General features: G+C 44.4%; 1 protein-coding gene across 2 annotated transcripts in view; it reads right to left on the bottom strand.

Moving 5' to 3' along the window:
• LPGAT1 (lysophosphatidylglycerol acyltransferase 1) overlaps positions 1-26153 on the bottom strand; it is a 60153-nt gene extending 34000 nt beyond the window's left edge. For both annotated transcript variants that reach the window (XM_072140175.1, XM_072140176.1), the window contains exons 1-2: positions 25999-26153; positions 19975-20239 (exon numbers count right to left, since the gene is read on the bottom strand). In XM_072140175.1, the coding sequence (XP_071996276.1) occupies positions 19975-20212 (238 nt within the window). In that variant the 5' untranslated portion in view covers positions 20213-20239; positions 25999-26153. The remainder of the gene's footprint in view (positions 1-19974; positions 20240-25998) is intronic.
• Positions 26154-27103: the final 950 nt, after the last annotated feature.

The following is a 27103-nucleotide window of genomic DNA, read 5'->3' as shown; positions in this document are numbered from 1 at the left end:
TGGCGCAGTTCTTACGGCTAATTGGAGACATTCAAGATTGACCAACCCTACTGATCGGACATTCATGACCGAAGCTTAAAGGGCCGGCGCTCCTCAGCAAGGACCAAAACAGAATGAAAGTGTGTCTTCTCCTTGTGGAGATCAAATGGGCGTACACAATCATACAGCCAAAGCTTCCTGGGAAAATATAACAATTATCTTTATTCCAGGAGAAATAATAAGTGCCTCTCAAAGTGCCAGCACAAAGGACCTCAATGGAAGTCAAAGTCAGACCCATTAAGTAGGGAATTTCTCAATTCAAGAGATTTTCATATCGACTCCTCATCAGTATCAAGTAGACTTCTGACCAATGCAGCACTTTGATGACCATAAGGTCCTTCTTCAAAAAGGAGCATACCTCACCTGTTACTGCAGATTACTCAGCTCTATGAAGGGTTTCTGTATAGAGGAGGGTGAGGGGGGGGGGACATCTGTAATACACAGCTATCCAGCCCCATTTCCGTGAAATTTCCATCCGATTCAGGATCTCATTACTCATGTATGAGAGGCACAGATCTCCATCGGGGCTCTCCTCCTGAGCACTTCCATGGGTGCACATTAAAGGAGAGGAGGATAATTAAATTCTAATAAAAGCCCCAGACCCTTTGTGATATTGAAATTATATGTAAGACATAAAAGGATCAAACAAGAAGACGCAACCCGAACACCTTACAGCTCGAAACACTTCAAAGACCAAAAGGGGAGAAGACGTATATATGGCATCACCAATGTACAACTAGGGGACACAGTCCTAAAGTAATAATCCCCTAAACTTGTTTTTGTAACTAGTTTTTGTAGGGTTGTTCAACTTAAAGACATTTAACCACATAATAGGGAATAACTATCTAAATTGGTGGCGGTCCAACCAATCAAAGGCGTTTCCGAATGTTATGTTTTGGAGTGTAATGTTGCAAGAAGGCAACCAGTAGCCACCACTAGGGGGAGCTCAGAAACTTTATACTCATTATTATTATATTTTTTATTATTATATTTTATATTTATTATTTTTTTATTTTCATTATTATTACTATTATTGAGCTCAATGCAGGAAGCTCCTATGTGCCCTCTATTGGTGACATCAAGAAGTCCAAAATTTTCAACTCCAAAATGTAACATATCCACTTCCAATTCGTTGCATTCTTCCATTAGGACTTTGTTCTACCAATTATGACACAGGTTAGAATTCGTTCACTAGATCCTATTATTACTAAAGCATATGACAACCAATATGCTAATGAGGGCCTCATTGTCAAGCGGTTTGGACCTTTTATAGAGCAGAAAGTCCGACACCTGGGACAGGAGCAGCGACAGAGAAACAACCATCCTAAGGCCCCTTCCACACTAGCGTTGCGTTTCACGTCAGGGTGCAATGCGTGAAAAACTGACGTTTTTGGCTGCGTTTTTGTTCCATTTTTCCTTCGAGTAATTAGCGTTTTTGCGTTTTTTAAGCGCGTGTTGTTAGCGTTTTTGGCGCGTTTTTCACGCGCGAGTCAATGGGAGACTCGAGCATTTTTTCAAAGGGACCATGGTTTGGGATTAAAATGTGTTATTTAATTGAAAAAGAATGTCTTCTGATAAGTTGCAAACATCTGCGATCTATTCTTCACTGTTCCGCGCGTATATTATCTCCCGACAAGTTAGCAGATGTGAAGAACAGTGAAGAATAGAATAAAAACATTGAACACAGTGAACACAGGATCATTTAAGATAAAAACACAGTGCAGAACACAGTGCAGAATAGATTACAGATGTTCGGCACATCTGCTTACTTGTCGGGAGATACGCGCGGAACGGTGCGCCCAAAATAGCATGTGAAGAACAATATATGTGTGAAGAACACATTGCAGATGTTTAAATACATCTGCAATGTGTTCTTCACACATATATATTGTTCTTCACATGCTATTTTGGGCGCACCGTTCCGCGCGTATCTCCCGACAAGTAAGCAGATGTGCCGAACATCTGTAATCTATTCTGCACTGTGTTCTGCACTGTGTTTTTCTCTTAAATGATCCTGTGGTCACTGTGTTCAATGTTTTTATTCTATTCTTCATTGTGTTTTTTTAATTAAATGCGCGATCACGAGCAGGGGAAATAATGTTATTCTGGTCACCTAGCAACCCTTACGTTTAAAACGCATTGCACTCGCATTGCACTTGCAATGATTGCGAGTGCAATGCGTTCTTGATGCGTCTCCATAGACTTGAATGGGGCGTGAAAAACGCGCGTGACACGCAAAAGTAGAGCATGCTGCGATACGCGCGTGAAAACCAACGCTAATGAAGAAAGACCCATTGAATACAATGGGACAGAGTGCAATGCAAGTTCTGCGCGTCAAATGCACGCGCAGAACTCGCGCGTGAAAAACGCCAGTGTGGAAGGGGCCTTAGTAAGAGCTGGATGCATACTAATTGTAATATGGCGCTTTCCGTCCACTACAATTGCATGTAGAATTATATACGGCCTGATGTGATAGGAGGAAAGGGTTAAAGAAGATGGAGGGTGACAGATTCTGCCCAAAACCTTGTTCACAATCAATACGAACCGAAACACAAACACCAAGTAGCAATGAGATTTTCAGCGAGTTCTTTATATGGGGAAGGTTTCGTTACAATGTCTGATAATTAGGAATGTGGCTGCCGAATACCTTCCTCCGCCAAAAATCACAAAAAGCTGGGAAACAACGGCGCTCCAGGAGCCGGATTCCAGGAACATACTGGATGCCGCTCACAATCTGCGGCACTTGAGGAACAAAAAAAAAAAAAAGTGTCATCTGAGAGATAGGAGACAATCAGCGACAAGTGACATCTCAGACACTCGAGCGGCGGCGGCGACTGATGCCATCGCTCCAGCGATACTATATATATGGCTAATGGAAGAGAGGAATTGTGGGATAGCACTGGAGCTGGGAGATATGGAAGTGCCCCTTCAAAAGCAATGGAGAACATCAGCAGTGGATTATAATATGGGCAGTTTGGGAGGCAGCCCGGGGCCCAAGCCTTCTAGGGGGCCCATGGCTACCAAAACCACCCACCAAATTTTATACTGAGAAGGACTTACATCCAAGAAATCCTCGTAACATCTGTACCTGCTCTCAATACACATGTACACAACAGCCATTTCAGGACCTTTGAAGGTCCTCCAGAGGTCCCGAAACTGCAGATTGAAAGCAGCAGAAGGGACACATCCTCCTCCAAGAAGCTGATTCTAGCACCAGATGTAGGAAGTATATCCAGACTTGTAGGGGACTATAATATTCATACAGCCCAGGGCCCATGGTGGTCTTATTCTGCTCCTGGATAAAGTGCTGCAGCTTGGAGCAGAGCCGTCTTATGTTGTAGAGTCTGTATAACTCCTTTACATAGTTGGCTGTGCTGCGGCTCCAACCATAGACCATGTAATACACCTGGTCTATGATTGGAGCAGCAGCACAGCCAACTATGTAAAGGAGTTATACAGACTACACCATAAGACGGCTCTGCAATGCGGACAGACACCAGGAGGCTCTTGTATGAAGCCCGAAGAGTAGAAGCATCTGGTATTCTAATAGTTCATTATAGAGCACCCAGCACCCTCCTATACTACATGGGCGGATTCACACATAGCAGCCGCTATGTAAAAATAGCATACAGCTAAAGCGCCAATATCTGAGAAAAATTAGGGTGTTCCCTACTCCAGTACTCTGGCCCCATGGAGTGCACACAGGACAAATGGCATGAGAACATTGAATGGAGCAGCAATTTAAACAAAGACTATGGTACTGAATGAGACTACAGTTTATGGGACTGACCTAGATGTCTGAGTGCAAAAGGCACAGTGTCACCAGATTTTACCCCATTAAAAAATACTATCCCCCTGAGGCAGGGGATGAAATGTCTTTTCTAGATTTCCCCCTTTTATGTGAAATTTCGCCTGTTTACCTCCAAAAAAAAAAAAAAATCCTTCAATGTCATGTGAAAATGAGCAGAGAAGAGTCATATTTGCCGAAAATTAGTCAAGTTTAGAAACCATAGAAACCATTATTATGTACGCTTATTTTGTTGAACGACTACTGGATTTATACAAAGTAAACCAAGTTTAATAAGTGTCTGAGCCTTGTGTGTGTGTAATAAAAATATATATAATTTGATCTGCGATCCTCTCTGAATCACACGTTGTTATAATATGGAGATGGAGTTAAGTTAAGAGGCTTCAGGGAGAGTGTCACTTATGATGCCTCTGTCTTCAGTTCTATAGCACCTAGAATCGGGCTGCCGGTGTCATAAGCTAAATAAAAATCTCATCTTTCAAATCACACCAGGCTTGTTCAGCTAAAGACTTAGTTGGAAATGTTTGCTATAGATAGATTCCAGTTTTTTTTCCAACTTGTCTATATCTCTGGTTTTGTAGATCACAGAACCACAAACCCGATGTGAACTGAAAGATGAGATTCTTATCTTGAATATGACACCAGAAGCAGGGTCCTAGGTGATATGGAACCCAAAACAGTGGCGGCACTCTCCCTGCAGCCTCTAAACTTGACTCATTTTGTGCAAACTTCTCTGCTCAACTTTCACATCACTTTGGAGGAGTTTTGTCTATTGTTTTTTTTGGAAAACGTAAAAAAAAAAAAAAAGAGGGAAATCTAGGAAGGACATTTCATCCCCGACCTGAGGGGGGGGGGGGGTGCTAGTTCAATGTGTAATCGTTGATGTTGGACAATCCCTTTAATTCAGGGTAGTTGTAACTTTAAAAAAGAAAAGTTTATCAAGAGCGCCGCCCATCCACCACTATTAAATGACGATTTTACAGATCATTAGTTGATGTCATTATGTTTGTACAAGGCTTTGATGTTGCCGGGACGGACGACTGAACTTGGAACAACTTGTAGTCAGAGAGAGAAGAAGAATGTGTCCCGGGAACAATGAGGTGATTTCCCTGGACTTTTCTATTCCGATGCATATTTTACTACATATTTATAGCATCTCTATATAGAACAGTGTGCAGGGAATCGGCTCTGTGAAGCATCAAGTCACATTTTCTGCTCCCATTATGAGATGTGATCTTATAAAAATGGGAATTCCAAGATAAACGCATTGAAAAAAACCTCTAACTTCCCCGCCAAGAACAGCGCTCTACATGGTACAGTGGCTGTGCTTGGTATTGCAGTCGACATAATGAATTGGCCACGCCACGAGTCAGTGTAATGAACTGGTGCTGTGTTCTTCAAGCGACTCAGCGGTGGGTGAACCAAAAATGACCATGGAATAGCCCTTTAAGAAAATGGCCTTCTATATCCCCAATGTAATTAACAAATGGCAGCATCGCCTCATTGATGCCAGTCGCCTTAGGAACATAGACTAAGCCTTGGACTGGGCTAATTGGGTAACAAAAGAAGCTACAGTAGACCCATAGACGTGGAGGAGACATCCTGGGAGAACCTCGAGTCTGCTACAGTTTATTCTATTTGTTGGTGAAGAGTTCACCCCATAATGAGGTTATTTGGTGAACCAAAGTAACCCCAAACCAGCAAGACCCACCGTGGTTCTTGTGTATTCTCCAAAACTTTCCTGCTTGGACATAACCAATTAAAAGAGCATCTACCACCACAATGATGGACTATATGCAAATAAGCCTGAGGGGCTCCAGGCTCCATAGGTGTTAATGGAACCTGGAGCCCCTCAGGCTCATTTGCATGCAGTCCTTCATCCTGGTGGTAGATGCCCTTTAATATGTTCCCCTCTCAAATGGTCAATCTGTAAGTCGATAGAACAAACTTCTACAGAGGATCAACCATCTCCAGGATGTTCGTTTTCAGGAACTTCTAGATTACCATGAACGCCATGGAACAAATGGTATGAGAGCAGGGTTCCCATGTCCCCCGCTTAACTATGGGATTGAATGAGACCACAAGGTATCTTGTTCAATCTCATCAACTTTGGACTGAAGACATTGGACCAGAAGGCTCTGGTCCAGCGCCAACTTCCAGATGATCAACCATCAGCAGAACGTTCCTGTCCAGGATCTTCTAGTGTTTCCATAAACTCCATGGGACAGGTCCCACTTCCTAAAGCGGTTTGAGAACCTGGATCATGTCCTACACTTCATCACAAAGTTTTTTGACACTACAAAGAGGTTATAGTGAGAAAATCCTGTCTAACCCAATCAACAAATGCCATTGGTTAAGGGCAAGGTCACACGTTGTATTTACGTTGCATTAACAATGCGCTTACCGTATATACTCGAGTATAAGCCGACCCGAGTATAAGCCGAGGCCCCTAATTTTACCACAAAATACTGAGAAAACCTATTGACTCGAGTATAAGCCGAGGGTGGGAAATGCATTGGTCACAGCCTCCCCAGTATATAGCCAGCCAGCCCCTGCCCCAGTGTATATAGCCAGCCAGCCCCTGCCCCAGTGTATATAGCCAGCCAGCCCCTGCCCCAGTGTATATAGCCTGCCAGACCCTGCCCCAGTGTATATAGCCTGCCAGACCCTGCCCCAGTGTATATAGCCTGCCAGACCCTGCCCCAGTGTATATAGCCTGCCAGACCCTGCCCCAGTGTATATAGCCTGCCAGACCCTGCCCCAGTGTATATAGCCTGCCAGACCCTGCCCCAGTGTATATAGCCTGCTGCCGGACAGATCACACAAAAGATATACAGTGGTCGCCGGAAAGGTGAGTTTAGATATATTTATTTTTTTGACTCGAGTATAAGCAGAGTTTGGGTTTTTCAGCACATTTTTTGTGCTGAAAAACTAGGCTTATACTCGAGTATATAAGGTACATCAGGTTAATGACACATTTTAAGTAAACACAAACTTAAATTTGTTTAACGTGATGTAAACTATTTGTTAAAGTTTACATAGCGCAAGCACAATTGAATCGCGTTTACAATGTGTTAACAAACAACGTGTGAACGCACCCGTGAGGGACTGAAACACTCGTGGTCCAAAACCTGAGAGCACAAATCAATTTACACCTCGAACGTCATCTTATTGAGGCTTAACCCCGACTAGTTTTGGTGTCAAAGTTGCACGAGGGTGATCAGGACTGGAAACTAAAGTCTACGCGTCATACACAACAGTGAAAAAGCAACTCCAGAGCCGCACCTTACCATAAAACGACGCTATCTAGAGGGATAATAAACCCGGTCCTGACCGACCCACCATGTGCCGAGCGCGGGAGCAAAAATTAAAAAGTAACTTCTGAGCTGTAAAATAAAACTTTTCCAACTTCCCCTGCAAGTCGGGTGGGACCCTGGCGGAGGAGCAGTAACTTATGACCCTGCTATTAGTCACAGAGAGTCATTCTAAGGGTCACTTGCAGATTACCTCATCCCAAACAACAGGGGCAGAGCACCTACCGGGGGCCGGCTATGGGCAGCTGCCATATTTTGGAGCAACACACTTCGATAAACCAAAGCATCCATCTGCCCGCACACACACTGTAACAAGGGATCCCCCAACATCCATGGATGGGATGGAGTAGGATCTACTACCTGCAGTCTAGACAATCCTCCAAAATTGACAACCAAAACCTACCTATATTGGAAGTAACAAGATTATGAACAATCCCTTTAAAATAGGAGTCCAACAGCGTCTACTTCTTATTTTATACACCTGCAAGAATGAGAACTGCAGCCAGTGTTAGGTATTGTCCCTGGAGAGATGTGTTATGTTGGTAGTAGCAGCAGGACTGTGATATATGGATCTATATATCAGGATTATAGATTTTCTAAGAGCATTGGGATTGTGTCCTCGCACTGCTGTGCTCTGTGCCGCCAGTGTTAGATGTCGGTGTGTAATCCTAGCTGCGTATGTTGCTAGTAGCAGCAGGACTATAAAATATGGATACATTTTCAAGGATTGTAGCTGGACTTGTGTTTCCTCACACTGCTGTGTTCTTATGCATCTGCATATAATAACCCCACAGCCCCTCCTATCTGCTTTGAGTAAAAAGCTATAGGACGCTTCTGTTTGGATACTAAAGCAGTCACTCAGAGCAGTGGGGAGGTACTGTGAAGCAGTTCAATGTACAGTGCAGTGAGGAAATTCCAGAAGTGCCCTTGGAGAAAAAAAAAAATAAAAAAATAAAAAAAAGCCACAATTCTGGAATATAAATCAATATTTCACAGTCCTGCTGCTACTAACAACATAGACAAAGGTCTGATTACACAGATCTAGAGGGCCAACACCAAACACGTTCTGCAGAGGGCCCTGCAGAGATTGTCAGAATGAGGGCACGCTTCAATCCTGGAATATAAATAAATATTTCACAATCCTGCTGCTCCTAACAACATACACAAAGTTATGGTTACAAAGCTCTCCTGGGACAATGCACTACACTGTCTGAAGAGAGCTCAGAAATGTGAAGCCACGCCTCCAGAAGTTACAATCCTGGAATACAAATCCACATTTCACAGTTCTGCTTCTACTAACAACATAGACAAAAGTCTGATTACACAGACCTTGCTGGACAACACCAAAAACACTTTCTGCAGAGAGGGCACAGAGCATAGCAGTATGAGGCTATATATATATATCACAGTCCTGCTGCTACTGACAGATTCCTTTTAAAGGGGTCTAACCATAAGAAGGGGGTCCTGTGTGCTGTATATGTGACTAGTCGCTGCTGTATTCACTTCCACGGGACTGATGGAGATCAGCAAGGAACATCGCCAAGGACAGAAGCCGAAGAGCTCATTGCACACAGGACCCTCCATCTCATGAGCTGTGGTGGACGTGGTGCATAGGGGACATGGTCTATAGTGGAACAATCCTTTAAGATATACATTAAGCTTTGACTTGAACAGACCCTCAGCTTTACAGAATCTCTTTCCTATTCAGGACCAGGTAAGGAATGACCCTGAAACGCGTCAGACACGGTAAAATCCACAATGAGCTTCACGACGCGATCAAACAGATAATGCAGCGGTCACCTGGGGATGGCACGCGCCCCTCCCCCGCCCGATCAATACCTAATATAGACAGGAGACTGTGCCGACACCTCATTAACATGGGCTCAGATAAGAGTATTGTGCGAGGAGGAAGCACAATGACAGCTCCTAGGAGGTGGACAATATATACACCCAGGTGACTGTATACGGATGAGCCCGCACAGGACACCGGCGACCATCCAACCAGGGAGCACGGGACCAAAATATATTCACAAACGGTCTCTAATCCCAATTATAGGGACTCTCTGACCATTATCTGGATGAACGTGACTGGTGATCCCCCCACCACCACACTGGGCGCCTCCTCGCATTCAGTGTAGCTGAGCGGCATCCTAGTCTTTTGATTCTTGGTGGTCGCACATGCTCAGTCACTCTACCTACAGACAGGTTTCACCATTGTGATCCAGAGTTGACTACAATCCAAACCAATAGAAATGGCTTTTTGCCCTGCTTGTCAGGAGAGGAGCAGACCCTCATCGAGAGGAAGCAAGAGAGTCAGATCCTGTCCAAAGCAGCGACACCAAATAGGGGCACGTAACAACGAAACAATGGTTTCTTCCAACTTTATCCAAAATTAACAGGAAAAAAGTTACGCAATTATCTAATTTGATTATTAACCCCTTAACGCCGAAGCCACTTTTTAGGGACCCGGCTCCCAGACAGGATCGCGCAGACCAGTGCACTGGCAGACCCCGGGGCTCTCAGAGTGGTCCGGCGTATTCAATTGGGGGGGGCGGGATTAGGGGCGGTGACTGCCGCATGAGAGCGGTGCGGCGTTTCTATTGTACAGCGCAGCGGTGTTAGAAACCTCCGGTAACGCTATCATTGTAACACTGCAGAGTTTGTTTTAGAACTAGGAGCTGCTTACTTTAGTAACATCTCCTAGTGCCGTTTTTTAGGGTGACAGGACCTCTAAGTATGAATCTGAAACTAGATCATTTTCGAATTTTGAAAACGGCGAAAATTTTTCCCAAAAATTTGTCCGTTTTAATTATTCTTTTTTTTTTAAAAAAAAAATGCAAAAAAATTATCAGACGAAATTTACTACTCATGTTAAGATCAACAAAAGCTTTGTATAAGTTACAGCGTTCAAAAGTTATAACCATGTCAGCTTACAAAAGATGGGCCTGAGCCGTGAGCTATAAACTGGCTGCGTCCTGAAGGGGTTAAAGGGCATTAGAACATTAAAAGAATTAGTAACAGTGACTGTACCCACCAGCGCCCTCTCCTGTTCAGACGAACCAAGGTCACCTCCCAGTCTAATGTCGTCAAATGAGAATGTCCTGATAAGGTCATGTGCCCATTGCAGCCAATCACTGACAACAGTAACATTGGTGCCGACCACATTGGTCACATGTTCGAGTCCCTATGTCAGGTTGTTCGCGGATAGGGATCAGTATTATTACTTTAATATTTTTAAATTAAAAAAAGAAAAAAAAAAAAAAAATAATCCATCTCGGATTCAATTTCTTTCCCTCATTTGTTTTAGGATCTTTGCCGCTTGCAGGCAGCGCAGCCTGAGCCGGGGAAATAGAGGAACTGATCATTTCACTAAGGCTCCTCGCTCCGGCGTCCCGGTCTCTGTAACACGAGCAGGAGAACGTCATTTGTTGGATACATCTGAAGCCGCTCATCACATTCCCTTCTGCTGATTCATCTTTTACAATTTTGAACAATGTCCCCGGATTTGTCATTTTCTATTTCGGCTCGGCAGCCCACTAGCACCATAGACTCAAGAGCTGCACTCACTATTCTGCTGCTGGTGCAGTCACTGTGTACATACATGACATTACTTATCCTCTACTGATCCTGAGTTACATCCTGTATTATACTCCAGAGCTGCACTCACTATTCTGCTGCTGGTGCAGTCCCTGTGTACATACATGACATTACTTATCCTGTACTGATCCTGAGTTACATCCTGTATTATACCCCAGAGCTGCACTCACTATTCTGCTGCTGGTGCAGTCCCTGTGTACATACATGACATTACTTATCCTGTACTGATCCTGAGTTACATCCTGTATTATACCCCAGAGCTGCACTCACTATTCTGCTGCTGGTGCAGTCACTGTACATACATGACATTACTTATCCTGTACTGATCCTGAGTTACATCCTGTATTATACTCCAGAGCTGCACTCACTATTCTGCTGCTGGTGCAGTCACTGTGTACATACATGACATTACTTATCCTGTACTGATCCTGAGTTACATCCTGTATTATACCCCAGAGCTGCACTCACTATTCTGCTGCTGGTGCAGTCACTGTGTACATACATGACATTACTTGGGAAGTGAATCAGGATCAGTACAGGATAAGTAATGTCATGTATGTACACAGTGACTGCACCAGCAGCAGAATAGTGAGTGCAGCTCTGGGGTATAATACAGGATGTAACTCAGGATCAGTACAGGATAAGTAATGTCATGTATGTACACAGTGACTGCACCAGCAGCAGAATAGTGAGTGCAGCTCTGGAGTATAATACAGGATGTAACTCAGGATCAGTACAGGATAAGTAATGTCATGTATGTACACAGTGACTGCACCAGCAGCAGAATAGCGAGTGCAGCTCTGGGGTATAATACAGGATGTAACTCAGGATCAGTACAGGATAAGTAATGTCATCTATGTACACAGTGACTGCACCAGCAGCAGAATAGTGAGTGCAGCCATTAGGTTAGTACTGCATTTAGCAGAACAGCCAGGCCCGGCAGAGAATGACGTTGTCTGGTGGTAACACGGGGAAAGGTTCCAAAATATTAGAGGCAAAGACGCCTTCTCAGGAGACCCCAGTAGTGTAGTGGGACAACAGCCGCTTTCGTCACATGGGTCACTTACATGGAAGTAGCAGGAGGCATCCAGGTAAAGGCTCTTATGATGATTGATATAAGACACGCGGTGGAGCTACAGCGCTGGTTAAAGGTCCTTTACATAATTCATTAGAGCCAAGACTCAGGTGCTCCACGTGATGCGATGTAGAAGCCTCCCGGACACGACGCCACAAGTCCTCATAGGCACCTACTGGATGGGAATCAGTTCTGTCCTAAACAGGGGCCAGCGCTGCACGGTACAGGTAGAGGTAAAGGGAACCCTTAGGGCGATTTGAGACACTAAACCACCCACAGGTTCTCATGGACCGGTGCTTTAGTGTCCCAAATCTCCTCAATAGCCCCCTATATGGTCACATAAAAAATATATTATAATACATACACCGTCGCGGGAGGCACAGTGCGAGATCTGCTCGTGTGAGTCCGTTGTGTCTCATCGGACTCATGTCTAGGCAAAAATTTATATTTGCCTAGATGTGAGTCTGATGAGACACATCGGACTCACACGAGCAGACCTCGCACTGTGCCTCCCGCGACGGTATTTTTTTTTTTTTTTTTTTCACATTTTTTCATTTAGGGAACACAAAATGTAAAAAGGACCTGTAAAAGAGCTAGGGTCCCAAATCAACTTGACAGGTCCTCATTAGATAAAGGCTACCATTAAAAACCAGGGCCACTATTGATAGATCCGGGCACCGTGACTGTGGTAATCTTATATTTACCATCCAAGGCCACCTTCCATTCAAAATCAACTTTTAAAATTATGCTAATGAGTCAGTGTGCACAAACACTTCCCCCTCCCACTATGCGAGATTACAGCAGGCAGAGGGAGGGGAGAAGTGCTCCTGCACAATGTAACAGCCTGGGAAGGGACAACAAGGAGGAGCATTAGTAACCCCCCCCCCTCCCATAGCCCTTCTGGCTCATTAGCATAATTTTAAATGTCCCTAATTTTAACCCTCCGTTTCGGCTTTTACGGTGATGGAGTAGCCGGCAAAGTCCACGACTTATTCGATAATCCCTTAAATAGATGGGAGTCTTGCATTTACAGCCTACTCGACCCAAAAGCTACAGATTTTCTTAGGTTTCTTCCTGTATTCCCACTCGGACAATCGTGGCTCTGATGTCTGGGAAACGGAAGGGATTTCAGACATGATTGTACTCAACAAACAATGCAGCCAAGTTGAAGTCCCTTATCAGAGCCACGATTGTCCGAGTGGGAATACAGTAAGTGTCCTAATCAGTAGTCAAGAGGTAAATATAAAAACCTAAATGCAAAGCCCTAAATTTTTACCTTAAAAGGGACATCAACCACCAGGATGAAGGACTGTATGCAAATGAGCCTGAGGGGCTCCAGGCCCCATTAACACCTTTGGAGCTCCTCAGGCTCATTTGCATACAGTCCTTCATCCTGGTGGTAGATGCCCTATAAGGAGAACATGGAGCTAGTTTTATTGGGGTCACCATCATGACCCACATGGAAGCCAAGAAAGACACCGGACAGGTTAGGGTCCTCTCATTCTCCTCTGCTGCAATTTACCATAGATGCTCGCAAATTAAAGATCTTAAAAAGATGGCCCCAGATTGGTGCAGGTTCTGATCCGCTAGGAGGTCCAACAAGGAGACGGGCACGGACATATATGCACGGAGAGGCTGATTGTGGCATCGCCATACAGAATAATACACCGGAGAGCGGCTGCCATCTGACGCCAACTGTGCGCTAATTAATTTGGCCTCGGAGGAGGCTCCTTAGCCGGGGAAATAACGTGCATATGTTTACACACAAGGGGCTGCGACGCTGCGGGAAATTATACAGGAGGAGAAGAGGGAGAGATCCGACACGAAGACAATGCACGGGATTATCTCCGCTGACCTGGGGAGTAATGCAGATTATGAGATTATTCCCAATGGTCAGAGAAATTTCAAAGATATTCGGGAGACGCCTTCTTCCTCACTCATCAGACGGTGCCAACTAGGGCTGACTATACAAAATAATCACTAGAAAGGAGAGGAAGTGGGTCATTTAAAGGGGTCGTCTAGGGTAAAACACAAAAAAACCATGGCTACTTTATTCCAACCAACGGTGCCACACCTGACTAGGTGTGCAGCTCAGGTGAATGGATTTGAGTTACATCAACAGCGCCACTCCTGACCTCAGGTAGTGTGTGGTATTGCAAGACAGACAAGTTTTTCAACCCATTTAAAAGGGGTTTTCCTAAAGTTTTATTGTAAAGGACGATGGGCTTCAACATGTACAATGCTGTGATCCACAGCTCAATGCCTTGACGAAGCGGGTGGAAAAGCGATCAGAGAAATGAATATCTGTGCAAAGTCCAACTTAAAAGGAAATCTACTACCAGGACGAAGGATTGTAAATCCAACACACTGACCTACTGGAGTGTGCCCCCTCTGGCAGTTTTTGCTCTTCTTTTAGCTCTTTATTCCCATGTTTTTCCCCAAAAAAAGGATTTTAAAATTATGTGAATGAGGCCCATGTCCCTTTAGGCTCATTTGCATAATTTTTAAAACCTTTTTTTAAATTAAAAACCAGGGCATAGGAAACTAAAAGAAAATCAGATCCTGCCAGAGGGGGGCGCACATCAGTGCTTGGTTTACAATCCTTCATCCTGGTACTTCCTTTAAAGGGGTTGCTCCGTAGGTTGAAAAACATGGCTGCTTTCTCCCCTCCTGACCATGGATAGTGTGTGGTATTTTAGTTAAGCCCAACTCATCTCTATATGGCTGAACTGCAATATCAGACACTTCCCATGGCCAGGTGTGGCGCTGTTTAGGGGGGAGGGTACCCAGATTATAGGTCTCTAATAGGCGACACCCCCTGTCATCATCTGTTTCGCCTTATAGTTCAGGCCGGACGCAAACAACTATGTCCGTGGTGTATTAACCACTGCAGATGCCGCAATACGGCCACTTAATACACCACGGCACATGACAGTCACACACAGCTCGGAGCCATCTGCTTCCATCTTGGATATGTCGGGGTTAAACAGCTGATGGGCAATCGGCCAAAATTCCAAGGAAAAAGTTAATTTACCCCCAGCATGACGATCCATGGATTTCACTGTAAACATTATAATTTTCTGACTATGCCCTTAAAAAAGAATTATTATAATAAATATTATTTTAGGTGCGCCGTCCCTTTATCGTGCATCTCTCCCTCCTCCCTCCCGCAGCGCGCTGTCCTGGCAGGGAGCTGATTTGCTTAAGTACTGAAAACTACGGAGAAATTGTTCTATTATTAAAAACCCCCGGACAGGCTCCCCGCCATGATTAAATACAGGATCGGATGACAAGTGTAACGCGACGGCCCTGTGATCTCCTCAAGGTGACAGATGCGGCCACGCGGAGAGTGCCACGGGCGTGACCTTTGTGTAGACGAGCCTGGAATACCATCAACGCCGGTCGCCATGGCACCGGCTTATTTACAGAAATACAAAGTAGAAAAGTGAAAAAAAAAAAAAAAAAAAAATTATAAAAACTTTCAAACTTATTCTAACTTGTTGTTCTAAAACAAATAGAAGTTGTTACAAGTATCATCACCACAAAGTCTGCTTTACAAATTCTTGCCATTTAGTTCATACTTAAAAGGGATATGAAAGATATTTATTGCTTAAAGGAATTGTCCATTTCTATTATTTCCTATACTATGGACTCTGGGGGATGGGGTTGCCTAAAAATCTTGCTAAAAGTAATACAAACCCCTCTCCTACATTGTGGTCCAATCGGTCAACCGCAAGCTTGGTTTACAAACCTTCATCCTGGTGGTAGATTTCCTTTAAACCCTGTAAACTGAGCTCTGTGATGACAAGGCGCTCGGCAATCTGATACTTATCTCCTGTCCTGATATAATATAAAAAAATTATTATAAAAAAAAAAAAAATTAAAATTACGTCATAAAAATAGTTAAAGGTAAAACAAAAATACCGAAGGATTTTTTAATGTAAAATAAATATGAAATGAGCAAAAAAAACACTATAAAATAATTTTTTTTTTTTTTTTTTAAATGTCATGTGGCAGGAGCTTCATGGTTGTGTAAATGGCCCCCGCTGTGCATGTTATTCCCATCCTGTTGTATCAGGTGGAGACAATGGACCCGGGACTCATAGCTTTGCCCTGCAGCCAACTATTTTTGACAAAACGCGCTGTCAAAAAATTCCTGCAGCTCCAGAAACCAGATGAAGAGGGATTTTAGAGGTGGAAAGACCAAAACTGGGTTGTTGTCCCTGAGTATATAGTATATACAGCAGTTACTGATACCATTGTCACCTGGTCCCCGACAAGTGAAATATTTCTTTATCATTTTTGATCAAGTTTGATATACAGTATTTAGACCATTTAAAAATATCCCCCCAAAAAATTTAAAAGGACCAATTTTGGGTCCCAAATAGATTAAGAGAAAGCAATGTTGCAAAAATTCTATAAAATCGGCAACAAATGCTTTAAACAACCAATCACAGAGCTCAGTTTACAGGGTTTAAAAGGAAATCTACCACCAGGATGAAGGATTGTAAACCAAGCGCACCGACATACTTGTGTGTGCCCCCTCTGGCAGGATCTGCTCTTCTCTTTTTCTTAAAAACCAGGGTATACGTTATGCAAATGAGTCTGATGGGCTCCACTAACACCTATGGAGCCCGAAGCCCCTCATTTGCATAATTGTATAATTGTAAAAGCCTTTAAAAAAAAAAAAAAAAAAAAACCCAGGGTATAAGAATCTAATAGAAGATCAGATCCTACCAGAGGGGGTGCACACCAGTATGTCAGTGTGCTTGGTTTACCATCCTTCATCCTGGTGGTAGATTTCCTTTAAATTTTATGGCCAACAGTAACCTGAGCTGTGATTGGTTGGTTAAGTCCCAGTTATTTAAGGAGCTGGTCTGAAGGCATCCTATTTTCACCGCTCAGTCAGGGCCTCGCAAGCCGTTGGTGGGTTTACTATAATGTGTAATTACAACTTGTCTTCAATTAAAGACTTCAGTTCCATTCACTGGGAACCATGTAAGAAAGGATCGGACATACGATGTGGAGGATTGATGTGTGTGGCCGGGGCTTGTGCCAAAACCTCAAATTCTTAAAGGCTCTGCCATTATCAGCTCATCGACGCTCATCTGAGTCCTGAGAATCCAAGTAATCACTTTTGATCGTCAAGTCGGGGTTTATTCCAACTGTGCATTCTATTGGCAGCGCCCCTACAGGTGATACAGAGTATTACAGGCCAGCACAAAATTAAAATTTTTTTTACTTCAAGAATTAAAAGGATTTAAGGGATTTAAAAGAAAAAAAAAAACAGCATAAGGCCACATTAAGAAATCTGTGACAAAATAACCCAAATTCACCCATCATACCCCCTAGTAGCTTTAGCATCGATACTTCACTGCCCCGTCCTGATCCGGCATCACTTTACACAAGTCACATGACTCACTGCAGCCAATCTCTGGCCTGCGGTCTGTCACATGGGTAGTGACATCACTAAAGAAAATAGACGCCGACTCTGGAGTTAAAGTGCCGTATGGGTGGGCAAAATTTAAATATTTTTTTATTGAATTTTTTTTTAAAGCTTTATTCACAAGGACGCCCCTTTAATTCATAGAGGAAACCACCCATGTTCCTGGACATGAGATCAACGTTAATTTTAAGGGTTTTTTCCCCCTACATTACATACACTGTACGCGACTTATAGAGCCCCCTCACCCACCGCCACACAACCAACACCTCTGGGACCCTCATCTAACTGTAGATTAGGGGGTCTTTCAAGCTACGAGTCAGGAGACTGAATAAACAGATTCACTCACTCAATTAAAGTCTACGGGAGTTATGGTAACAGCTGAGCTATAAAATGAAACATCCCTTTAAGGCACCGGCAAGTGGAAAGTCACAGTCAAGGAAAACTCAGCTGTTCCTTCAGCAGCTGCTGGTAAAGCTCCCGCACACAATGCAGCAACCTGATCCTTTATCGTATCAAGATCCTCAGTGCCTAAAATATGGAAAGGACAACCGAAAATATCCGGGCCTGTATAGCCGGGCGTATACATCCAGGCCTCATATAGGGAAACCCCAACATCAAAACTACAAAACTTCCATGAAAGGCAGAGTGACGCCGCTCCGCTTTCTAGCAAAATTACAAATTTTCTTCTCCATTCACATCCAAAGCTGCATCTACACTTACCCTGCTTCCCTGCCCAACATGCTTCTGTAGAATTTGTATTGCTGCTTTGGACGTGAACGGAGAAGCGACAGTCTACGGGCAGCGTCGGAGGCTCAGTAAACAAGCGTGTCACTCGGCGGCGGCGGCTCTTCTCAGTTCTGACCGCAGGGCTGCACAGTCAAACCAGATTTCAGGAATAATCAATGGGCGCGAAAACAAAGGGAAATCAATGTAGACAGAGTGGGCGAATATTATCATCATTATTGGGAGGTGGTTTTATTAATCCGATGTATTTAAGTCGGGTCTCGCCATAAATTTACATCTAATAACCAAAATAAACTTTATAAACAACATATAACCTCCTTAAAGGGGATGACTAACCAAGTACCAAATTCTGAATCACACAACTCATGTGATCGCCCCTGTGCCCCTGGTCAATTTGGTGTTGTTTTTTTCAAAATCCATCAAGCGGTTCATAAGATATGGCCCCCAGAAGTGAATCATCTCATAATAGCCAAGGGGGTAACTTTAAATGGCCCCTTTGGCTATTCAGAGATCACTGACATAGAAACTTCCGGGGGTCATATCTTTTTAATGGGTGGACGGATTTTGAAAAAACCAACACCAAATTGATCAGGGTCACAGAGGCGATCACTTGAGGTATGTCATAAGCATGTACTTGTTGAGCATGTAGAGAACTGGTTGGGCTGAGTGAGAGGCATTCGACTAGGGTCGAGAAGTAAGCGCTCTAGTCAATAGCCTCCCACTCAGCCAAACCAGTTCCCTACACTGTACTGACGAGACGCAACCACGTCGAAACAGCGCTGTCTACAGGGAGTCTGTTCCTTCTGGAATAGATCTACTGGTTTGGCTGTAATTGCACATCATGTCATTAGGCTTCCCGAAAGTCATGCTTGATGGTAAGGGGACGCCTTGGACGGTAGCTAAAAGTAGTAAATGTTTTCCTAATCCTATCCTGGAAAACTTATTGGCTCTCCCAGAATCCCCTAGCGGAGCATCAATGGCTTTAAGTCTCCGCACACTTAAAAGCCTGGGGTCAACCGTGATGTCCTTCACCATCACTAGGATTTAGCCAATTAAAGGGGTTGTCCTAACAAAGCAAGTATAAAACACTTATGGGAGCGTTTATGACATCGGGTGCATGGACTACACGGGACATCACAGGAAGTCCCAAGTCCTGCCCCCCAGAGGTCATATGGGTCATATGACCCCTGGCTCCTGGTGCCCAGTGAAACTTTAGCAAGGCAAATATTATACCCTATTAGGGTCTTCTACTTTCCCAGTTATGGTTTTGTATAAGTGGCCAACCCCTTTAAGGGGATCCTAAACATGAAGCCACCTAATAATGACATCTATGAATCCTAATACTTTTATCATCATACAGAATATCCCAATTCCCATCTACAGAATAGGTGACAATCACTGGGACCCCCAATGATCACTAGAGCAGGGGTCCTGTGGTGGTTACACACATGTGCCGACCCTCCAATCCATCCCTATAGGAACAGAACTGTTCTCTGCCATCTCCAAATAAGTATTTATCACCCGAAATGCAAAGAAAATCCAAAGCTAACAAGTTTGTTAAAACGTCGTTGCAAAAAACATCCTTTCCCAATGTTTACATTCACTTCTTTCCCCATTTCCTTCCTTAGTAGTCAGTGCTGCGGCGCCGTCCTTTGCGGAGAAGCCAAAGCACTGCCCATCCAAATCCTTCTGATGCATGAACTGAATGCTAGTATTACAGTGAAGACTGACACACTTGCAAAACACCTTGTAAGAAAGTAGGTAACACTCTGTATAAAGCCCCCGATAGCATCTTCAGCAGTTTGGACCCTTGAAAGAGTTGCCCAACAGGAAATATAACCACGTGCGGTAAAGTAATTGCCCCCACTGGGCCGAACCCAGCTTACGATTTGCATTTACGGACGCACGAAAATCATATATCATGCAAAGGAGAGTGTGTGTGTGACCTTACCTGTGTACCCCGCTGTCCAGCCCCAGGACGCCACCATAGCCAAGAGCCATTTAAACATGACTCCTTCTATATACCAGAAGAGTCTACTGTCTATAAGTCTGAGGGGTTGCAGGGCTATTAAATATAATACATAGGACGGGATGGCCACCGTGTTGTTGACCACCATGAAGGCGAACCGTAAAACCATCTTGAAAATAAGAAATCCCATCGTCTTGATGGTGTCCAGGGTGACGGCCATCTTGCCCACGCAGAGCTGAAGCGGTGCCTAAGGAGGGAGAGTGAAAAAAAAAAAAAAAGCGATTACAAGCGAGAAGATAAAGGAGAGCTCCGAACATCCCACATCTGGAAAGCCACCCAACTTTCCCAAAAAAAAAAAAAAAAAGTGATAGAACTTGATGCGTCAAGGTCACGTTGCGATGTCTGGATCTGGTCTTCCCTGGTGGTGGTGGGGGGGCTCGGTGCTGACATGTGAATCTTGATAAGAGTCGCCGTGTGTCACATAGACTTGTACTCGCTGCCAAAACTTCCCCCCTCCCCCGGCTAATAGGGGCGAGCGCCGACTATCACCGAGCCGTGACATCCGTCTCCTGACACCCCGGGAAAAAGTCACCGAGAGCAGAACATTGCCCAGAACCCCTGCAGACATCACTACAAGGTCACCGGGACGGGGAGGTGTGTGGGGTCATATGTATAGTGTACACCTATGTACATATATACACACACATATTATATATATATATATATATATATATATATATATATATATATATGCACTATACATGTTTATATTCATAGATTGCGGGTCGTCACTCCTATTGTTTTACATCAGGGTCTTATTTTATTTGTGTGTATACATATATACATATGTGCATATAAGTACGTATCTTGTGCAACACTACACATACAGTTATGTGGAGTACAATATAACAGATTTGTGTATAGTTTGAACTTAAAGGGGTTGTCCACTTTCAAAAAGTCATTCTGTTTTATAGATCTTGGTTCATAGCTTACTTCATGTGGATAAAAATGATCCCTGGTCATGTGATGTCACACAGGTGCACGGCTCATTCTATCCCTGGTCATGTGATGTCACACAGGTGCACGGCTCATTATATCCCTGGTCATGTGATGTCACACAGGTGCACGGCTTGTTATATCCCTGGTCATGTGATGTCACACAGGTGCACGGCTCGTAATATCCCTTGTCATGTGATGTCACACAAGTCCTAGGCTCATTATATCCCTGGTGCATGGCTGGTTATATCACAGAGCCCCGTCAGAGTTGTGCGTTATAATGAGCCACACACCTGTGTGACATCACATGACCAGAGACCGCTTCTTATACACAGGACGTAAACAATGAAGCAATATATAACAGCAAGCAGAGATCTAGAAAACGGAGGAATTGATAACGGTTCACATTATGCCCTACTCACAAGACACTGGCTCCTTGCTGTACATGGTCCTTCTGTCTCTGAAGAATGGAGCACTAAGTCCTGCAGGCTCCCCGCTAAAGAGGAGGGGCACCAACAGGACACCCAAATTTTAAAACCACGTTCACTTAATATCCGCCCCCAAAACAGGCAGGAGAATGACACATAGATTCAAGGAAGGAATCTCTGCAAGACAAGGAGGCCGTATTGTTCAATGACAGCGAGTAACACAGACAGTGCTACCTCCTTGTCTCTGAATAAACATTAAGAAGGGACAGCTCCTGTTACTCATCTTTATTCTCCTCCTGTAAATGAAGGCACCGATAGTATAGTCTTCTTGACTCACAAATGTAAGGAAGGGCAGCAGTGCTACCTCCTCCTCTCAGAATAATTAGGCAGGGACAGATCATACTTTCTGCCCCTTTCTCCTTGTGAATTATGTAGGCACAGATAGTACCCATCTGTAAGTCTCACTATAAAAAGTATGTTGAAACTTTAAAACAACACAGACTGTCTATTGTCCTTTCCCACTATAGTCACTCTGTAAATGATGTAGGCACAGACAGTACTGTCTCCTCTTCTCGTCTCACTATGAGAAGTCAGGTAAGCAAAAGTTCTTTCTTCTTGCATCGCGGTTTAAATGAAGTCGACACAGACCGTGCTATGTCCTGTCCTTTCCCACCACAGCCGCTGTGTAAATAAGGAAGGCACAGGTAGTACCGTCTTCTTGTCTCACTATGTAAAGGTGTGGCAGTACAACTGTGCTACCTTCTTATTTCACAATGTAAGTCGAGTTGGCACAGATCGTCCTGCTGCCCTTCCATAGATCGTGATGAAGGTACAGCCACTCTGTAAACCGGCACAGATAGTACTGCCTCTCCCAAGTGGCACAATTAGTATTGCTTCACACTGTTTTATATTGCCAGGCTATTTGTTCTGCGGTAAAAACCATTTCCTGTGTAAATACACCGTCAGACGCACGTTCAGATTAGGGGTGAATTGAAAAAAAAAAAAAAGGGAAGTAAGAACTACAACACAAAAAATCAGCCTCACCCTTAAAAAAAAAAAAAAAAAAAAAAAAAAACTACATGCAAAAAAAATCAAGGGCAATAGTATCAGCATTTTGCAATTTATACCCCGCGTGGACCCACCCTTAGGGTGCATGCAGATGCCCATGTGCTCACCCCTGGGTCCCAGCGAGCGCACCTCACACCTTCATTTACTTCCGTTCATGGGCAAATGAGCGGCCGTGCTGCAAATCTCCCCTAATTTTGCGTGGTGACCGTGTACTCGCCATGAGCCATAGACGCCCATTGTGGTTGTGATCTGGCGGCAATTGGTACGGCCACAATTCCAGCTGTCTGAATGAGCCCCAAGGCTGAGATTAGTTGATGTGAGTTTACAACCAGTTTACGATCCCTTAACATTGGGTTTACTGCTGAATGAAATGTAAACCGAATGTGAACTCCGTGTTAACGCTGTAAACTGATTGTGTCAACGATGCCTGAAAGGGGATGTCATGGAGCCAGAAAAAAAAGCCTATGCTACTACATCCTGTCACTATATATATATATATATATATATATATATATATATATATATATATATATATACACACCCTACTTTCCCAGAAGCCTTTGCGACTTACTTCATCTGCTTCCTCTTGCATGGGCCGCACTTTCTGTCCCTCTCTCCAGTCCTTGCCACCAAGGACATGGGCGAAGCAGCACTATCTGTGCCTTTAGTAACAAGAATATAAAATTTTACTTGGGCATCGGTGGTATTATATACAGACGCCCCCCTACTTAAAAACACATGACCCCTAGTTACAGACAGACCCCTCTGTCCACCATGACCTCCGGTGACCTCTCTGGGGACTTTAGTCCCCGGCGGCACTGATCAGCTGTAAGGCGTCTGTAATGAAGCTTTATGGATAATCCTTCTTCCCATTACAGGAAAAAAAAAAAAAAAAAATTAAATCTTATTGAAAATTCTTTTGTCTGGAGCTACAATAATACAATATTCCAGTTCCGACTTACATACAAATTCAACTTAAGAACAAGCCTAAAAGAACCTCCCGGGGGCTTCCTGTAAACGATTCTTGATATACAAAAAGCGTAGGGAGAGGAGGAGAGAAAAGAAAAAAAAAAAAAAAAAAACAGAAAAAAAACGGGCACTACCCAGAGATCTTGTGCTGCTGACGACAACCAGGCGCCTTCTTTCGTTTTCAGTCATCTTCTGAGCAAGAAATGAAAGTGAAACTTCTGGATATATCGAAAAGTAGAACTATTTTTTGTTGAACTACATCAACCAATCATAGGACAGGATTAGTATTTCCAGAGCAGTGCACCGCCTAAACCCACCTGGAAGTAGCGATTGGTCCGGGTCTTCTTGTAGTCATAGCAGGACATACGGGTGGTGTTAGACTCGCGATGAGTGACCACAGTGTCTACAGGGCTTTGCCACCTCTACATCCTGCGATCACCCACGCCAAACTTTGGATTTGGAGGGAGGTGCCAAATGCCTTCGTGACAACCATGGGGTCTGCCTGATGAAAGCCCCCAGTGCAGTCAGTATTAACTGCCTTCCTGATCCTGCAAGGGGCAGGACCTAGTAGTGCGAGTATCAGCCTAGGCTGGTATAATATAGTATGAACAAGCGATCATCTGTACAAATCCCAGAATGGGAAAAATAAAAATTCAGGGATAAGGATGGAAAACTCTTGGGTGCAGGGCAAGGACAAGTGTGCAGGTTTCTGAATCTTGTTTAAGCCATTGAAAGAAAGATTATCCGTTTCCAGATTCTTGACCTTTATGACCCAGTCCTGGCTGTGGCTAAAGAACTACCTGGTATTGGGATTTAGATCCACAAACTTACCCGCCTGTTACCCAGGACAGGGAATGGATCACAATGATGCGCTTCAATATTCTGGTATAAAAATATCTTTGAACTCTGTATAGAAATGACCTGAGGAGTCAAGGGGGCGGAGAAGAGTCATGCTAGGCTTCTCCTCCCTGTCTGCATCATGGACAATGAAATCATCATAATCTACTTTCAGTGGCTGCCGCCAGACCTGTGATGATGTACTCGTCCTATGAGACATCAATTAGGCCAAGAGGGGACATCCCATGTGACTCTTCTCCTCCCCGGTGACTCCTTACAGATCATTTCAATACAGGGTTCAAATATCTATTAACCTTTCTGGACATAGAAGGACATCATTGCGTTTCTGTCCATGTCCTGGTGGATTGAGGACTTTTAGTCTTAGGACAGGTTCCCTTTATGCAACTTGCACCCTCTCCCCATTAGGGACATATACAGGAGTATGCATGTGCCTGGCAGGGACCACGGGGATTAGCTGTTAGAACATTTCATTGATAGGTTAAAATTTTCACCTATACGAAAAATGGATTTGTATTCCACGATTACTACTTCTTTGTATACACTGGGGGTCGTGTCCTCACACTGCTGTGCTCTTAGCTCTCTGCACTATCCGGACACAGCCCCTTCCCCTCTGCTTAGCCAAGGACTCCCATCCTGTGGCCTAACATTGTAGCATTATTTCCCCTTTTTGAAATGAATGACTAGATGACAGCTTGGCGATGGCACTTGTCAGAGGGGGTGTGTAAGTATAGAAACTAACAAGAGAAGAAAATTTGGTCAGTGCATGCTCCCCGATTCATTAACCAATCACGGTCATTTGTGATGAGACATCAAAGTGGGGAACACCCAGTTGTCAATTCACATGTGAACTCCCAAGTGGAATAACAGAGCAACAACACAATGAACGTTATATGAGAATATTCTCTAGAACGGTTACATTGTATATCATTCTCTCCTATTGGCACCATTCAAGGTCGGACTGGCCCACCCGAGCCGCAGAGGATTCTCCAGTGGGCTCAAGGTCTACCAATAATAGGCCCAGGTGACACAAATGGTGACACCCAAAAGTTGAGTCTAAGGGTTGCCCAATGTTTAAAGGGAGAGGGGCTCAAAAAAAATTTGCAACCCTCTAAGGATGGATGACACATTGTCTAAATGCATAGTATTAAGGGGGCGGGGAAACCGCTTTAAAGGGGGATCCCTTAAAGGGATACTATATGACAGACAGAACCAATCCCCAATTATTCTGAGATCCGTTTAAAGGCGATGACGGTCGTCCTCCCCAAATCATCGCCAGGACCGATTTTATTATTCTGATACATTGATTGATCACGATCCGCGATTGATAACGACCTCCCGGCGCATCCGATAAAGGTTGTACGGCGCCAATGTCCACGGTTACACAGCGGCGTGGCGATGTGACAGGTAGCATTGAGTGACACAGATTATGGAGGGATTAGATGGAGATTAGAGCACGGGGACAGGTGACAGGTACAGGGGTGACACACAGAGGACACACACACAACACATGGGGCTCAGGGGGGGGGAGGTCACGTGACGAGCACTGGACACACAGACACACGGATGGATGGACACAGGCTGACAGCACTGCGCCTGCGCACAGCGCTCTCCATGTAACGGCTCCTACATGACTGAATCCCGGCACTGCCCCCCTCCGCCTCTCCCCAGCATCATCCGCCCGGCTCACCTGCGGGGCCCCGGATCCCGGTGTGTGACCGTGTCGGTTGGAGGAGCTGGTGGTGGGAGAAGCCTTCCTCCTCCTCCTCCACCTCCTCCTCCGCCTCCCAGCAGCGCTGACTGACTGACTGAGATCCCCCTCCAGCGCTATTCGCACTATCACAGGCCGTTACTCTGATTGGACCAAAAAGGGCGGGGGATCGACCAATCGCTTGGCGCTCCGGAGACCACGCCTCTGACGTCACGGAGGGGAAGGGCGGGGCAATGGCGGCTTACGAGAAGTGCGGGCCGCCGGGGGAAGCAGGGAGGAAGGGGTTAAGTGAGGTGTGCATGGAGGGCACCTTATGGGTGGCAATGGGTGCCAGTCTACAGTGGGGTGACTCCACTTACTTCGGGATACAAATCTTTTTTGTTTTCCGTTCTACATGAATGGGTGAGGCCAAAGTTTCCACAGAAGCGGATGCGGCATCTATATAGTTTCGTATTGTTTCGGCGACCTGAGGCTGCTGATACAGTCTACAGCAACTAGTGGATCTCCAGCCCTTATAGAGCTAAAACTCCACCAAGATTCGGAGAGAAACAGATTTGGACACATTATACTATAAGATATAGAAATAAAATTTGATCTCAAGCTTCTTAGTTACATTTTGATTGAATTACGTTATTGAATTACGTTAGCTGATAACCTCCTCAATGGGTGAGGCATCACATGGTGTCCGCTACAGCATCAACAGGGACCGAGACCTTTCAGCCCGTGCGTTCCCATGTGACGTTTTTGGGATAAATGCGTCAGAACAAATGCGTTTTACGTGTTGCTGTGTGTTTTTCTTCATTGCTTATAGTGTGTTAACATTTTTACAGCTGCTTACACTTTCAGCAATGTAGAAAAACGCTTTCTAAACAGCCAAACGCACGGTTACATGTAAAGCGCATGTGTCCTGACGCATGATTTTAGAAATGCATCCCCAAAATGCCATGTGTGAACGCATCTTCACCCCCAAAAAGAAGGCGTATAAGGAAAACACAGGGCATCTCTTTTAATTATGTTTGGGGTCATGGCTGAGGAGTCGGTAAACCAAACTTCAGACTCCTTTCCCAAACTTGGACTTCTCAAT

The sequence above is a fragment of the Engystomops pustulosus genome, chromosome 3 (genome assembly GCF_040894005.1).
Source record: "Engystomops pustulosus chromosome 3, aEngPut4.maternal, whole genome shotgun sequence".
Taxonomy (NCBI): Eukaryota; Metazoa; Chordata; class Amphibia; order Anura; family Leptodactylidae; genus Engystomops; species Engystomops pustulosus.
Note: the sequence above shows the minus strand (reverse complement) of the source record. Positions and strands in the feature narration are given on the sequence as shown.